The sequence below is a fragment of the Lycium ferocissimum genome, chromosome 12 (genome assembly GCF_029784015.1).
Source record: "Lycium ferocissimum isolate CSIRO_LF1 chromosome 12, AGI_CSIRO_Lferr_CH_V1, whole genome shotgun sequence".
Taxonomy (NCBI): domain Eukaryota; kingdom Viridiplantae; phylum Streptophyta; class Magnoliopsida; order Solanales; family Solanaceae; genus Lycium; species Lycium ferocissimum.
In genome coordinates, this window is record NC_081353.1 from 25,916,673 (window position 1) to 25,934,049 (window position 17,377).

General features: G+C 35.6%; 1 protein-coding gene across 1 annotated transcript; it reads left to right on the forward strand.

Annotated features, from left to right (window-relative positions):
- Window positions 1-4,818: 4,818 nt before the first annotated feature.
- LOC132038968 (methyl-CpG-binding domain-containing protein 11-like) lies at window positions 4,819-17,377 on the forward strand. The gene is made up of 2 exons (XM_059429478.1): window positions 4,819-4,978; window positions 16,074-17,377. Exons 1-2 carry the CDS (start codon window positions 4,907-4,909, stop codon window positions 16,995-16,997), a joined length of 996 nt encoding a protein of 331 aa, XP_059285461.1. The 5' UTR covers window positions 4,819-4,906; the 3' UTR covers window positions 16,998-17,377.

Here is a 17,377-nt window from a genome sequence, read left to right on the forward strand (position 1 = left end):
AAGTGAGAGGTGTTCGAAGTTGCTTGGGATACCGTCGCGGCCGTAGTTAAATCACTATTTATTATGTTAGTGTTTGCTACGTATAATATATATATATATATATATATATATATATATATATATATATATATATATATTAGTTTCCGCACTATTTTTACGTTAATATATATATATATACACGATTAATATAACATTAGTTCGTATCTAAAGCTTTATTATATTAGTGTTTCGTATCAAAGTCTAAAACTTTATTATTTGTTTTTAATATGGGATTCACTTTTTTATATTGCTTGGTGGTGTTTAGTATGGGGCCCACCACTTTTTAAGAATACAAGAGAATCTTTTTTTTTTTTTTTTTCCGTGAGTTTAGAGATTTTTCACTTTTTTTCTTCTTTTTATTTTTTTATTTTTTATATTGCTTTTTTTTAGTATGGGGCCCACCCTTTGGGATTCACTTTTTGGACATTTTAGTTCATTTTTTTGCACGGATTGCCCTTCTTTTGGGGTGGTCTTTAAATTTCTATGCATCGTATTTGTGGTTTTGCCCTTCGCCACAGGTTGGGTTCGAACCCACTTTAATTTTTTTAAGTGGGCTACGGAAGACTTGCCTTGAGACATTTTTTTTTTTTTTAACTTTTCAGGGTCACACTTTTTTTTTTTTTTTTCCGTGAGTTTAGAGATGGTGGGTTTGCCCTTTTTTTTTCTTCATTTTTTTTTTTTTTTTATTTTTTATTTTTTTATTTTTAATTAAAAGTCTGCCCCATAAGGCATAATTCCCCAAGGAAAAGTTTTGGCCCATAAGGCAAAACTAAGTTATGCCCACCCTCCGCATAACTTTAGGGGTTTTTCAAGCACTTTTTACTTTTGATATTAATTAAAAATACAGACTATTTTTTATGCATAAATTAATATATATATATATATATCTTGAGGGGGCTATGGCACACTTTTAGTTAAGGCACTTTTGGTTATGCTTTAATTAAAAGTAACAAAGGTATGGTTCAAGGAAAAGTTTTGCTCCATAAGGCATAACTAAACTATGTCTTGAGGAAAAGTTATGCGCTTCGTTTCTAAAACTTTATTATTATTTCTTTATTTTATGCTTTTAAACCCAAACCTCGGTATCCAAGCTAAGGGCAAAACTTAAAGACGCACAAATATGAGGCAAAATTTAAAGACGAATATGAGGGGCAAAGATTTAAAGACCACCCCAAAGAAGGGCACCCTATATTAGTTTGCACTATTTTTATATATAATATATATATATATATATATATATATATATATATATATATATATATACTATGAAAACACGATTAATATAACATTGTAGTTTTTTTATCTAAAACTTTATTATATTAAATAAGTTTTATCGGGTTTTTTCTTTTTTGACATTATTTGTTTTTTTAATATTTAACTTTTTTTTTTTTTTTTTATATTGCTTGATTTTGTTAATATGGGATCCACTTTTTTTTTTTTTTTTTTTTTTTTTTTTTTTTTTATATTGCTCGGTGGTGTTTAGTATGGGACCGACCCATTTTTTTTTATATTGCTTGATTTTATTAATATGGGATCCATTTTTTTTTTTACTTGGTGGTGTTTAGTATGGGGCCCACCCTTTTTTTTTAAAGGGCTACGGACGACGCATGGGTGCAAACCCATACTTCTATATAGTTTAAATTACTGGCTTTGGTAATATTAAATATAATAAAGTATCAAAGCTGGTGAATTAAAGTATAGAATGGAATTTTTCATGGAATTTTTTTCCTTTAATAAATTAAAAAGTGGGACCACCCACGGACGACGATCCTACCTCTTAAACCGACTCTTCTAAAAGGTACAAATTTTTGGTGCTTAACGGATGACGAAGCATGGGTTTTGCTTCTATATAATTATAATTTGGTACCATAATATATGGGACAAGTTGCAATAATTATCTCATTTTATCCCCCGTTTTTCTTTAAAAATCAATTTTTTAATATTCAGATCTATAAGTTCTTCCATTCTGACATGTAACTTGCATAAAATTTCTTGAAAAAGGGTACTTTTAAATTTCTCACACAAAACGTACTTCCTCAATTTTTAGACGAAACACATTAGTTACGATTTTCCTTTTTTAAAGTCTAAAAATATCTTGAGTCCCAAAAGTACCCTTTTAGAAAATCCATGCAACTTTCAGTCTAGTACTAGTATTTATGAAATCTTACACTTAATAAGTATTTAGTTGGTATTGTCTTTTTTTTTTTATATATATTTTTTTCTAATCCCCTGATGTAATACCTTCTTATTAAAAGTATCACATGTTCTTGCAAGATCAAAAAGAAAAAGAAAAAGAAAATTGGAATTGAAAAATGTGGTAAATAAATAGCATTGATTAGAAAGAAAATAAAGTCAAATGGTATTTTGAGATGAAAAATAAATTTAAACCAAGTGGAAAGGGTATATATGGAGCAAACCAACATAGACATACTGTTTTACTTGTCTTTGCAATTTAGAATTTAGATGCAATAGATTTGTGTCTTAGTGTGAGTTCGAAAGTATATAATCAATTTTGTTCTATTTATTGTTTACTCACATATAATATATAAGGTTTGAATATTACCTATTACTTAAAAATTTAAAGTGGTTAAATATACAATTTGTCTCAAAATAAAAAAGAAAAAGAACAATAAAAAAGAAAAAGAACAATCAAAAAGTGGCTCTTTCAACTTTTATTTAAAATAACTATTTCTCTGATATCATGAAAACTAAAGGGTGTCATTTAGAAGGTCGACAAGTTATCTCAAAATTAAAAATTATGGAATTGTAATATTAAGATTAATAATAATGAGATTATTTAGTGAATTATTTTTATAGGTAAATATTTGCTTTATTATATTCAAAATGGGATATAATATAAAATACATGCTTGGTTTAAATTAGATAAAGTGAGATAAATTTTTATTTTTAATTTTAACTTTGGGTTTCTTAAAGAACTTACTGAGAAGAGTTCCACAAAAGGGTAAATGTGTCATTTTGGTGTTTAATTTCTAAATTATAATTTCGTGATTATTATACCACATGAAGTGTGGATAAAAATAATATCACAATTATGGTATAAACAATTCCAAAATTCTCAAAAACAATAATCTTGAAATTACTAATTTCATAGTAATCTAACAAAAAGATATAGAATATGATAGTTTGAAACTCAGGATTGTAACCTCATATCCCAAATTAAATCATTTAGTTTGAGGTATAAGCCAAGTTAATCTTTATAATAAAATCCCTATTGCGCTATAGCATATCTAATTTTCGGAATTAAAGCTCTTATATGTTATGCAGATTTTAATATGGGAAACCAAGCTTTGTATAACTAAAATATGGGTATAAATTATGAAGAAATTTATTTATTACTTTATACAAAATAGAAGGTGAAATGAGCAAGGTACGTTAGTAATACGTGAATAAGATTATCTAAAGACGAAAATACCCTCACAATACTAATCCCTAAAAAGGTAATTTCCTTATTATTTATTCACCATATAATAATTCTGATATTCTCCTCAAATAATTTCCATATTAGTAATTCCTATACAACTAATTTATGTACTCAATCTCATAAAAACCCCAAAAGCTATTGTCCTTTATGTTGTCATCAAACCCAAAATGGCCAAAAACCCTTTAACCGCTCCATAAATAGTCAAATTAGGGCAAGAAAACAAAATAATATCCGTTTCAAAATTTGCAAATAGTTTCATCCACATTGACACGTGTCATCATCATCACGTGGGAAAAACAAACTGATCCCAACCCTTTATTAAAGTGTGAAGAAAAAAACGAAATCCATGCCCAAATTTCAGGTTCCTCTGGATGTGTGCAACTTTGTCGTGTTTTTTTGGCACAAAATACATACAGTAAAAACTGGAGAGAAAATAATCAAAATGGTCCTCAATATATGAGGGTTGGAGCATTTTATTCCTTTATGTATATTATGTAATCAAAATAGTCCTTTATATTAGAGAAGTGATTATTTTAGTCCTTTATATATATCGGATTTGGATTTAAACTTTGCGTTCAACCTTTTTAACATTCTTATCGTATAAACCATTTATTTAAAAGTTATGTATGAATTATTGCAATTTTGATAAATTTTTACACATAAATTTTCTCCGTACAATAATTGAACTTCTACATACGCCTCTGCATATATACCACGTAGCCGAAATAATTTTTAATGTATGAAAAAGGGGATTAAATTTTTCATACAATAAGGACTTCTCCCTATGTCCCAGAGTGATATAATTCGGATTTCGAGAAAATCTTTGACTGTATTTTACTCGGATGCCCTTTAAATATTTTATATTGTTAATTATTGTGACTTATAGTACTTTTTACGTAGTTTTTAAATATGCATACTGTTTTTCAGAAAAACCTTAAAGATTGTATATCCGAATTCATGATCAAGATACAAAAGTTTAACTCGCGAAATCCGAATAGTATCACATAAGTTAGGATAGAGGGAGTATTTCGGTTACGTAGTATATATAAAGGACTAAAATGATCATTTTTTCAGGACTATTTTAATTACGTAATGTATATAATAGACTAAAATAGTCCAACTCCCAAACATAATGTCTGGACCAACAACAATAACAACATACCAGTGTATTCTCACAAGTGGATTCTGGAGAGGGTACGTAGGGAGGCTGTTTCCAATAGGACCAATTTGCTCATTTTCTCAAACATTAAGGACCATTTTGCTCATTTTCTCAAAAACTAGATTTAAGAAATCCAAAAATATACACTGTATGGTAAACTAAAAAGCATTTATTATTGTTTTCCTTTTTAGAAGTCAGTTGGTTTATGTAGCGTTTCTTTTTCAGAAAATAGAGTTAGGTGAACTGAGAAAACACATACAAAAAAAATGGCAAGCTTAGTGGAGATGAATGAAGTTGTATCCATTGAGCTACCAGCTCCAACTGGTTGGAAAAAAAGGGTATGTTTTTTCTTTCTTTATGTTCTTGAATTTTTTTTATTCATGTTTTTTTTAATTTTCTTGGTTAATTTTTATGTTTGTTTAGCATTGGAATTTGCTATGAAAAGGGTTATGTGGGTATTTGGTACTGTTTTTTTTCTTTGTTTCTGTTCTTCAATTTTTTTAATTCATGTTTTTCAGTTTTCTTGGTTCATTTTTCTGTTTGTTTAGCATTGGATTTTGCTATGAAAAGGGTTTTGTGGTAATTTTTTTTTTATTTGTTTCTGTTCTTGATTTTTTTATTCATGTTTTTTAATTTTCTTGGTTAATTTTTCTGTTATTTTTTGGTTGTTTAGCATTGGAATTTGCTATGAAAAGGGTTTTGTGGTACTTTTTTTTCTTTGTTGTTTCTTCAAGTTTCAATTTTTCAGTTTTCTTGGTTTTTTTTTTTTTTTAAGCATTGGAATTTGCTATGAAAAGGGTTTTGTGGGTTTGTTCTGATTTTTTTGGGCATGTGTTACTTTCTCTTCTTTGTTGTTTCTTCAAGTTCCATTTTTTTTAGTTTTCTTGGTTAGTTTTTCTGTTTTTATTTTTGTATTGGAATTTGCTATGAAAAGGGTTTTGTGGGTATGTGGTACTTTGTTTTCTTTGTTGTTTCTTCAAGTTCCAATTTTTTTTTATTTTTTTAAAAAAAATGTTGTTTTGGGTGTTTAGCTTCAATTTTCCGTTTTATTCTGAAAGTGATTTTGATTAATTTTGTGTGGTTATGTAGGAATTTTGTGATCTGAGTTTTTTTTATTCTTTTAAAAGTTTTGACTGATGTTTATGTGGTAGTTTTGTTTTCTTGAAAGTCCCAATTTTTGTTGCCTTTTTTGTGTACTTCTGTTTTTAGCTATCAATTTTAATTATTCTGAAATGGATTTCGAGGTTATAGCTGGATTTTGTGTGGTTAAGTAGTTCCGCCGTTGAAAATTTTGCTACCAATCAGAAGGATTATTTTTTGCAGACGTTACCGGGTTTCTAGTCTTGTTAATGTAGACTTTTTTGCTGCGAATATTGTCAATTGGTGTCAATTAGGAGATGGGGTTTTCTTGATTTCGAGGTTTTCCTACTTCCGGAAGTGTATCTTGGAAGATTAAGGTAGTCCGGAGTTCGAGGTCTTTTGCTTGTCCCTTCATGATTCCGTTGGATTCACAGAAGTTTTCTAGTTATGTTATGCAATTCAGTCCCCTTTGATATATTCATTGGTTATGGTGATGAGCTGGTGGACAAGTTGGAGTTTTTAAGCTTGAGCTGTCTAGTATCTTATACTATCTTTTTACTAGTTGGGTGGGGTGGGGGGTGCCTTGGGGAGGGATAAAGCGGTGTTAAGAGAAGTAACCAAAAAGGAAACGGCAAATCCTTCAATTTCGACATATTAATTGGCTTTGAAAACCATGCTTTAAGGGCAGTGAAGTTTCTTAAGAGTGGCATCTAAAGACGTTAGTTATCACAGGACTTGAGGTGTAGGAAGACCATAGGAACAGGATCAGATCTAAGCATGTAGTGAAGTGATCTGCGACGATTAGCTTCGATTCATTTCTAGGAGATTGATTAGTTGGGAGTCACACATAATGTCTTAGTTTGTTGTCTCTCAGTGGTTATTTTAGTAAAAAAATAACAATGTTCATCTTTTCTCTTACCTTCTAAACTGCGTCTGAGATGGTGGAGGGTCTTAAGTAATCCTATTGCCAGTCTCTAGTTCGTGAGTGAAGCTTTTCCTTCTGTTTTTAATGAGCTGTATTGGTGCTGTTAAGTAGGATGGACTTGTAGAGCATCTATATTCAGTTTTGAGTATGGAGGTTAAAAAGGTTGAAGTCATCCGGGACCGAGGATTCTGTAAACCCACTTCGCCAAAACCCACTCTCTTTTCTTTGCGATCTGAAGGGAAAGAGAGCAGAAAAGACTGGGAGAGAAGCCATCTGATGGTGTTTGGCCCTCCGTTAACACTTCTCTAACGGAGGTGCTTCTAATATGCCTGCCACGTGTGTTATTGATTTCATGCTTGCCTATCCTGAAATCTCCGCTGGTCTTGAGGAAGCCTGAACCAACCCAATTAATTGGGCTGAGTTCAGAGCTGTTTTTGGAGTTCAACCAACTGAATTGCACTTTAAATGGCTTTTTAGATATCACATTGTGAATCATAGCATAATAGCGCGGCATGCCATCATCATCGTCATAAGCAGCCCAGACTTGATGATCATCAAAAGATTTTTCTGTTCTATCCTTGTCGAAATTGTGGAAGTCAGGATCCGGAACAGTCATTGACTTCTGGTTCTAAATCAACTGGAGCACTAAAGGTAGAAGACTTTTTATCTTTGCATAATATTTTGGAAGCCACCACTGCATCATTAGCAGTTTTATCCCTTCTGAGATCATTTGTGATAACTTGAGGAGCAGTTTGCTCCTTCTAAATGATCTGAGAAGGGATAAACCTGCTAGCGATGCAGTGGTGGATTCCAAAATATTATGCGAGCAGAAAAAGTCTTCTGTCTTTAGTGCTCCAGTTGATTTAGAACCAGAAGTCAATGACTGTTCCTGATCCTGACTTCCATAATTTTGACAAGGATAGGACAGAAAAATCTATTGATGATCATCAAGTTCAGGCTTGCTTATGACGACGATGATGGCATGCCGCGCTATAATCCTATGATTCCCAATGATATCTAAAAAGCCATTTAAAGTGCAATTCAGCTGGTTGAACTCCATGAACAACTCTGAACCCGGCCCAATTATTTGGGTTGTTTCAGGCTTCCTCATGACCAGCAGAGAATCAAGATAGGCAAGCATGAAATCAATAACACAGGTGGCAGGCATATTAGAAGCACCCATCAATATGATCGAGGTGAGGATACAGTTGGGTTAAGGATAAGCAGCTGAGTTCACCAAGAACCTGCCAAAAAATGAGGGTTTTGGTGCCTTTTATGATTGTTTTCGGCCGATCATCTTAGGCGAGCAATCGATACAACAGCCCAACTTGGGTCATTCAGAATTCGGATGAACAAAACTACTGATGCAAATGAAGGAAGCTGTTAACTCTCGACCAAAAGGCTATGTTTGGCCTGACTTGTGGAGCAATTTGATAATGTCACGGATACAGAAATTGCAGACAGACACTGAAAGAAAATTCTCGTACTCTGATTCCTTCGGCTGTTCCATGAAAATATTCAAGGCAGGAGGACCTCTCGAACTTTACACCGGTTTCCAGTATATTGAGTTCAGTTCTCCCTTGTGTTATGATGACTTGTATTTTCCGTAACTAAATTCAGGAGGTGGAGAAGCAATTCCAACTGTGATCCATTGATGGTCAACAGATTCATCCACTCCAGTTTAGCCTCTATTAGTTTTGTATTGTCGCCTTCCTGTAGTGGTGTTGTTTTCTTGTTCTCTGTAATTTTATGCCTTCAAAGAGAAAAGAGACACTTCAAGTTCTTTGTGGTGATACGGAATTGATTCATGAGTTTTTGGGTTAGGGATATAGTGTTTTCTGGATTCCTACCACTTTACTTCCCGAAGGATCCTTCTCCATCTGTGAATATTCTTTTAAGTTTATAGTTTATGTACTATGAAGGCTTCGTTGCCGTAGATATTTGGAGCTGCATGACTTTGGTATGTCTCGCTCGAATTGTAAATTTCCTTTTGCAGCCCCCCCCCCCCCCCCCCCACCAAAAAAAAAAAAAACAACCACAACCCAACCCAAAAGAAAAGGAAAAGAGGAAATGAGAAGTCAGATGAAAGTGACTTTCGCTAAGGCTTGAGAACAATGATTAACTTTCGAAAATCCTTGCAAAAGCTGGAGTGACAACCTTGACAACCAAGAATCGAATCTCTTGAGCATGGGACTTCCCCAGGTTCGAAACCCCCTGCCTACAACAGCAAGGGATTTTCCATCTGGGTCGAGCTCATCGCACAGGGCTTGCCTAATGCGGGTTATCTCTCCTGTGTGGTTTGCTGGCTATTGCATAGGAGCGGGGTTTACCTTGTGCGCACCCCAAGGATAGTGGCTGCGGGTTCCCTTGTCATAAAAAAAATGTGTTGGTAAAGTTACCTAATACATCTGCAATTAGGAGGTAGCAAGTACTTGATGAATTAGTTCAGTTACTAGTGCAGGTACCACCATCATCAAAAAACCCAAAGAAATGTAAAGACTGAAAAAAGTAGCAGATAAGGATTCTCACCTAGATCCGTTTGATAGAACACCCGTAAGATCAATGTTATTATAGGTAAGAAGTACAAAAAAGCGGTAAGTTCTTTTGGGGTTTTAAGCAGGAAACACAAATAAAGTGCGGCTTTAATGAAGAAAGACGCAAATGAAGAAACACTACAAACCACAATAGATCGGGATTTTCAATTACGGGATGAACTCTTGCTAATGGATGGCTAAAAATGGTATTAGAATCTTAAAAAATTTCCTACTCCAAAAGGACTTCTAACTTGAATGCTTGTAATGCTTCTAGGAATAAACCTAGTGTTAAATCTTGTCTCTCTCATTCATTATGTTTCTTTTTCTTTTTGTGTAAGGGTGTGGTTTCTTGGTTGGTCAAAAGCTAAGAGTGACAATCTTGAAAACCAAGGATCAAATCATAAGTGTTGGTAAAGTTAACCAGTACATCTGCAGTTAGGAGGTAGCAAGTACTTGATGGATCAGTTCAGGCTGAGTGGTGCAAGTACCACCATGATTGAAAATCCCAAAGAAATGAAAAGACTGAAAAAAGTAGCGGATGAACTCTTAAGGATTCTCACTAGATCCTTTTGATGACACACCCATAAGATCAGTGTTATTATGGGTGAAAAGTGAAATGAAGCGCCAAGTTCTTTTGGGGTTTTAAGCTATGTTGCTCGGACTTGGGAGCGGGTACTTTTCATCACATAACTCTTAGGATTTGAGGGTATACGGCCAATAAAATGTATTTATGACATTCAAAGTATATATATCGATTAATAAAAGGTATTGAACTAAAGCTAATATAATTTAATTATGTATAAACACCTAATATTTTATTTGTAATATATCTCGTGAAATAGTATATGTATGACATGAACCTACAAAATCAAATCAAATACTCAATCAATCTATACTTCTCGGCCATAGATGCAGTCAAAGTACTCTAGATGAGTTGAAGAAATTCGGTATGGATCCCACATCCACACCCATGTTGTGTCGACACGGGTGCGGCAAGGATTACGAAGAGTCTGCGCTAACATAGGTTTTTAGTGCAAAACACAAATAAAGCACAGGTTTACTGAACAAAGAGACAAAAGAAGGAAAGTACAAACCCTAAAGGATTGAATTTACAATTACAAGATGAAATCTTGCTAATGGACAACAAAAAAAGTATTTTCGAATCTTAAGATATTTTCTACTCTCGGACTTCTAACTTGAATGCTCGTAATGCTTCTAGGAATAAACCTAGAACAAAATATCTGTCTCTCTCATTCATTATGTTTTATGACCAAGTACCTGGAGTATAAGTTGCTCAGACTAGGGTGCGGGTATCCGATACAGGTATGGATCCGAGTGTCGGATTCGGCAAAATCTAAATTTTAAGATTCGGGGGTGCGGATCCGGGTATGGATACGGATGTGGGGATTCGGCTAAGAAATTCAGAAGTACAAAAAGTAGACCTATGAATGTTGAGAGATTCTATGGAAAATTTACATGTATATTCTTTGAAACACAAAGCAGCAAAAATGAGAGAAAAGTACTATAATATTGAAGGTATGTCAGTTCCCTTATCTTAAATCTGTTTTATCTGTAATTTTGAAAAATCAAAATCTCAATTTTCCCTGAATTTGTCGATGAACTCCGGTCAAAGTATTCGAACTTGGTTGACCGTATCCCGGATGTATCCCGCTCCCGATCCGTGCCGAGGCGGGATCAACACCAAAAACGGAGAGTCCGCGCAACTTAGCATGGAGTGCAAGTTCAGTGACATTGTGCATGAGGCGTAGGCGGAAGTGAAGATTGATACACAAGCTATACTCAAAAGAAGAAGTTGCAAGTATCTTGGGTTCATAATACAAGGAAACGGGGAGATAGAAGAAAATGTCGCGGATCGTATTGGAGCGGGGTGGGTGAAATAGAGGCTCTTTTTCGGAGTTCTGTGTGATAAGAATATGCCACCAAGGCTCAAGGGTAAGTTCAATAGAGCGGTGGTTAGACCTATATTGTTGTATGGGATAGACTATAGAGTATTGGCCAGTCAAGAAAGGTCATGTTCAGAAGATGACGATGCTTATATGGATGTGTGGATATACTATGAGAGATATGATTAGGAACGAAGCTATACGGGACAAGATGGGAGCGATCATCGTGGAGGACAAAATGAGGGAAGCGAGACTGAGATGGTTCAGGCATATGAAGAGGAGGGCTACCGATGCTCTAGTGAGGAGGTGTGAGAGGTTGGCTATTGTGAGAGGTAGAGATATGCTGAAGAAGAATTGGGGGAGATGATTCGGCAGGACATGACACCTCCAACTTACTGAGGACATGACCTTGGATAGGATATCTAAAGGTTTAGAGGTCGAGGGTTAGGGTAGAAGGTTAGTAGGTAGCCGGGTGTTGTAGTACCTTTAGTAGGTAGCAGGGGCTCTTCTCCTTCCTCCTTATTAGTAGTATTATAATTAGTATCTAGTAATTGCATAGCATGTTTTACTCCGTTTATTACTTCGTTTTTTTTTTACCTGTTGCTTCATGGGCTGTCTATCGTGCTACTTAGCTGTACTTTACTTTTTCTTTATAGCTTCTTTTGGTAATGCGTCGTCGTGCTTATGGCCTATCGGAAACAACCTCTCTACCCCACAAAGGTAAGGGGTAATCTGCGTACATCCTACCCTCCCTAGATCTCACTTGTGGGATTACACTGGGTATGTTGTTGTTTTGTTGTTTATTCTGTTTTCTTTTTCTTTTTGTTTAAGTCTCTCCTGACTTTTCTCTTTGTTCACTCTACTCGTGAGAATCCTTTTCGTTCTTTTATACCTTCTTTTTTCACCCATCCGTAATCTATCCTATAGCCTTGTTTCACAATTATTTTTCTTTTTATTCCTTTCATCCATAGGACCCCAACTCCCAAGAAATAAAGCCTACATAGATCATTATAATTTCATGCAGTTAAAGATTGCAGACATCAAAGTTTTATTCAATTAAATGCTCTCCGGGGCTCCTTTCCGTCCACACTGTCCATCCTATGCACATTGAATAATGAGGCTTATGGACTTACAGCTAAAACTTCCAAGCTATGTATTAATGCAGCAACAGGTGATATAAGTTTTCCGCTGTTTTATCACACATATGACATTTGTTGCAGGTCTTGATACTCCCTTTCTTTGAAGCTTCTATGAGTAAGACATGCTGTAGACATAGCAATTTAAGTGAAGCACGCCACTTATAAAGGTGCCTTGTTTTTCCATAAATTCTCCAAGGCTATTAATTGCTTTTTTCCAGATTCAACCAAAAGTTATTAGCAAGATCTTAAAGAAATACATCCATGCTCTCTAATACCCTTTTCACCGAGAACCTTAGCTACTCTATCTGCTTCCTGGTCATAGAATTTTTTCCTGAATTTGACCTCCCATATGTCACCTATCTTGCAATTATCAGTAGTAGTGGTTCCATTTTCTGTAACTATGCAGTGTAAGTCAGGCTAACATCTTTTAATGACTGTCTTATATCCATGCATTTCGCCACATTTTTATTTCCTTCCTATCACCAACCTCCAGTTCTACTAGATTTTGAAATCCACCCATAGCATCTTTGATATTCTTCCATAAAGCTCCATCATTAGATGAATTATAGACTTGATCCGTCATGGACTTTTTTATGTCATATTTAGCATTGATTACCCTTTTCTATAAATCATCATGTTCCCATTAAATTCTATTATCACTTAAACAACAGACATTTATCGTGTCCTATAAATCATGTTCCTTTTCAGCTAGATTTATATGCTACCCAGAAACAGCTTCAGCTACAGAACTCGTGGAGACCACAATTATTCCTCTTTTACCGCACAGTAAATTTATATGTCGTCAGCATACAAAATGTTGGATATTGTCACATTGTTTCCCATATCATCCCTACTTTGATTATGATGGAGTACCTGACAGAAGAGATGCAGAATTTAGTTCATTTAATCTACCTATTAACAAAAGCCGAAGTCTGGTTCGATAAAATTATAGTAAAACCATACATTCATCCTACTGAAAAGGAAAGACCAGTCAACAAGGTCAATGCCCTTTTTAGGTCTAATTTGCACATAACTCCTGCATCCTTGTGGCCCCATCTTGGTCTTAACATTCTTGCAATGAATGAGGTATCTATGATTTGTGTTCCTTGTATGGAGGCATTTCTCTTAATGAAGTTCCCTTGTATGAAGGCATTTTCGGAATCTGAGACCGATTTTGTAGTAAGCGATCCGTTCTCTCATTCAATACCTTGGCTTCTATTTTGCCCATTAATGATCATAGCATCACTTATTTATGCTTATTGTTAAGATTTCTAGACTGTGTTCAACCCATTTATTTTACATTTTACGATAATCTTATAAGTCCGTGAAGTCAACTCTATGAACTGTGTGTGTGGGTAGCATCCTCTTGGTGACTTTCTGTGGATTTTTTTTTTTTTTGAAATTGGTAACATTGGTATTGATAGCACTAGGGCAGTGCTGAAGCCATATTTACAGAGGAGAAGTCCCCGCAGCCAACAAAAATCCTAAACAACAGTTACAATTGCCCTATAAAATCTATTAAGGAAACCTCCTCCTCTAAGTAGCATTCTTTACACCAAAAGTGAAACAAAAGTTGACACTTCATCTTAATATCCTGCACATGATTACCCCTATCATCAAAAACCCTAGAGTTTCTCTCTTTCCAAATTGTCCACCAAATACAAGCAGGAACCAATCTCCACCATTTCTTCTGTCTAACTGAAACTCCCAAACTGTTCCAGCTCTTAAGCAGATCAACAGTGTTTGCAGGCACACACCATTTGATCCCCACAATATTGAGAAAGAGCTGCCACAGCTGAATAGTGAAAGAACAATGAAGAAACAGATGGCTATTTGTTTCTGTGGAAGATTCACAAAACAAACATCTGGAGCATACCTCGAACCCCCTTCTTCTCAACCTTTCTCGAGTCAAAACTGCCTGCCTAGCCACCAGCCAGGTGAAACATAGAGCCTTTGTAGGAGCATTAGTCTTCCAGATAAACTTCCACGGCCAGTCAACTATCTGATGAGCATAGTTGCTGATTGTTAAGTAGGCAGATTTGACTGTGAAGGCCCCATCTTTGCTTGGATTTCTGTGGATTTAGTTTTACCTATAATATATTTATGCAGTTGTAGCGTGAAGTTGTTATTCCTTTACTAGTTTATTGAAATATCTTATTGATTAGCTTCAATTAAATGTCGTAGTTCCACTTGGGTTGTGGCACAAAATAATGTTTTCTTCCTAAAAATAGTAACAACTTCCCCTGTCAATCCTCCGACATCTACAACAACAACAGCAACATACCCAGTGTAATCCCGCAAAGTGGGGTCTGGGAGGTGGAGCTGTGTCCGTTAGACCCTCGTAATTCCTCCGACTTCTAAGCAAATGAAAACAACGTTGTGTCATTTCACTAGACAAGCCATAGCAGATTCTAACTATATGGTGCAACTTGTATGATGCCTGATAGCAATGAAAAGGAGCTAGTGGTCTTGTCGTTATTCTTGAGTAGATCGTAATGCCATTATTGACTTGGTTGTTTATACCAACCCCCCCAAAGTCCCCCACCCAAATAATGTCCTAGGCCAATAAAAAGGAGCTAGTGGTTTTGTTGTCACTCTTGAGTAGATCGTAATGCATTTTATTGACTTCATTGTTTATACCAACCACCACCCCCTCTTTTTTGTTTTTTCCATAAAAGTTCTACTCGCCTTAATGCTTATTTCACTGGCCGTCTGTTCACATGGAAGGTTTTATGACCAGCAGGTTGTTTATGAGAGCAATGAAAAGGAGCTAGTGGTTTTGTCGTCATTCTTGAGAAAAAGTAATGCAATTTATTGACTTCGTTGTTTATACTAACCACCATCCCCTCTTTTTTGTTTTTCCATAAAAAGTTCTACTTGCCTTAATGCTTATTTCACCGGCCATCTGTTCACATTGAAGGTTTTATGACCAGCAGGTTTGGCAGAGCTGTCTTATTTGTAAAGCTTGTGTTTATTGTAGTACTAGGTTATTGCTTTGGTTTGCACCCGACGGTACGGCCTAGTTGTAATAAAGTGGGTGCAAACCTTAGAGAGACCAGGTTTTAAATCCCAGCTGAGACATGAAATACTAAGTAATTTCTTCACATCTGCCTATGCTTTGGTGGGCAAAGTTACCCGGTACCGGCATTGGAAGGATATAGGAGGTACCGGTGGAATAGTCGAGGTACACACAAGCTGACTCAGACACCACCATTTCAAAGAAAAAAAAAAGTTATTGGTTTTACATTTTCTTAACAGATCCATTCTTCGTGTTGTCATTATATACGCCATAGACAATAATGTGTTATTGGAGATTTCGGGAAGCTTTTTTGCTGTTTCTTTGTTAAATGGATATCACTTGTATATCTACAGCGTGTGCTATTAGTCTGTAGGGTTACTTTGTTTTGGGGATTAAGTTTGATAAATACAATTTGTAACTCTTCAGAATCCCATTTGATCAGGAAAAGCTACTCGTGGGAAACAATTGCACTCTGATTGATTTTTTATTACTGAACTGTTAACGGGATTGTGCGTGTTCCAAATTCTATACTAAAAACAGTTGGAACACGGTGGATATAAGCTGAGCCATACAGTTATATTTTACTTGCTTATGAAAATTCATCATTATCTTCTCGATGTTGTGAAGTATGTTCCTTTCTTTCCGAACTTTGTTTTTGATTTCCTTTTCCATCTTTCAAGTAGTTTCTCGTCTTTTTGAGTTTTTGTTTTTTTTTTTCTTTCCATGTTTACTCTCCATTTTAACAGCCAAATAAAAGATGAGGAATATTAAAGGAGAATGACCGAGATTTTTCAAAAGCTAATGGCCATATTTTCTGTTTTTTGTTTTTCAGTTTCTGCCGAAGACAGGAGGGACTCCAAAGAAAAATGAGATTGTATTTACTGCACCAACAGGGGAGGAGATCACTACAAGGAGACAGTTGCAGCAGTACCTGAAGTCACACCCTGGTGGTCCGGCAATCACGGAGTTTGACTGGGGCAGCGGTGAAACTCCACGAAGATCCACAAGGATCAGTGGAAAGGCAAAGGCAGCAGAAAGTGGGCCTCCGATGAAACGAAGCAGAAAATCTTCAGCTTCTAAGAAGGATGTGAAAGACAAAGAAGAAACTGAGGAAGCCAAGGATGAAAAAGATGTTGACATGCCAGAAGCTGAAGAACATGAAAAGGATACTGTGGCTATGGAAGCTGAGAAGGAGGTCAAACAGAAACATGATGAGGGAAAAGATGAAAAGAAGAAAGATGAAACGCGTTCTGCTGATGTTGAGGTTGTGAAGGAGAACGAAGCTGAAAAGAAAAGTGAATGCCAAACTGAAGATGGGAAAGCAGATGGTGGTCCTTCCAAAGAGGCTGAGGTTGAGAAAGATGTCAAAATGGCAGATCATGCTGCTGAGAAGAAAGATGAAATGCATTCTTCTGATGTTGATGCTGTGAAGGAGAACCAAAGTGAAGGCCAAGCAGAAGTGGCTGAGGTTGACAAAGATGTCAAAATGGCAGATAATGTTGAAGAGGCATCGCTGGTGAAAGAGGTCCCTCTTGAGAAAGAAGCTGATGTTCCTGAAGCTACGAAGGATGAGGTTCCAGAAAAAGTGGAACAAAAACCGACTGAAACAGATAAAGAAGATCCTGGCGTTGCTGAGGAGAAGAAGCAACCGGAACAAGAACAGAGAGATGAAAATGCTTTGATGAACAGCGACATAAGCAAGGTGGAGGAAGAAGTAACTGACAACGGAGCCGAGGCTGATGAGGCCAACCCATGAGTAGCGACATGGAGCCATTCTCTCTCTGACCTTTTACTCTTGTTTCTTTTTTTTAGTGATTGTAGTAGTTGTTGTCAATGGTAGATACTCTGATTGTTCACAAGATATCTGTACGTAATATCGTAGATTTAGGTCTTAAAATTGCAGTCTTGGTCCTCTGGAAGAATTTATAGCTGAAAATAGATACTTGTACCATTACAACCTTACATCATAGGTTAGACCTTCAGTGGACGGAATTTGTAGGTTGCTGAAATCCATGTAGCATGTTGTGACAGAACTCAGTAACTTAAGCTTGTAATAAGTCCATGTTCAGCTAGTGTCGACTCTTAGCAGTTTCATGTCTCCTGGTTTCTTCTATAAAAATTGCAGGTTTATGTTCA

Excerpts from the sequence above, each read along its gene's own strand:
- LOC132038968 (XM_059429478.1), top strand. The coding sequence starts at position 4,907 with ATGGCAAGCTTAGTGGAGATGAATGAAGTTGTATCCATTGAGCTACCA. Across the intron at positions 4,979-16,073 it reads CAACTGGTTGGAAAAAAAGG|TTTCTGCCGAAGACAGGAGG; the intron begins GTATGTTTTTTC and ends TTTGTTTTTCAG.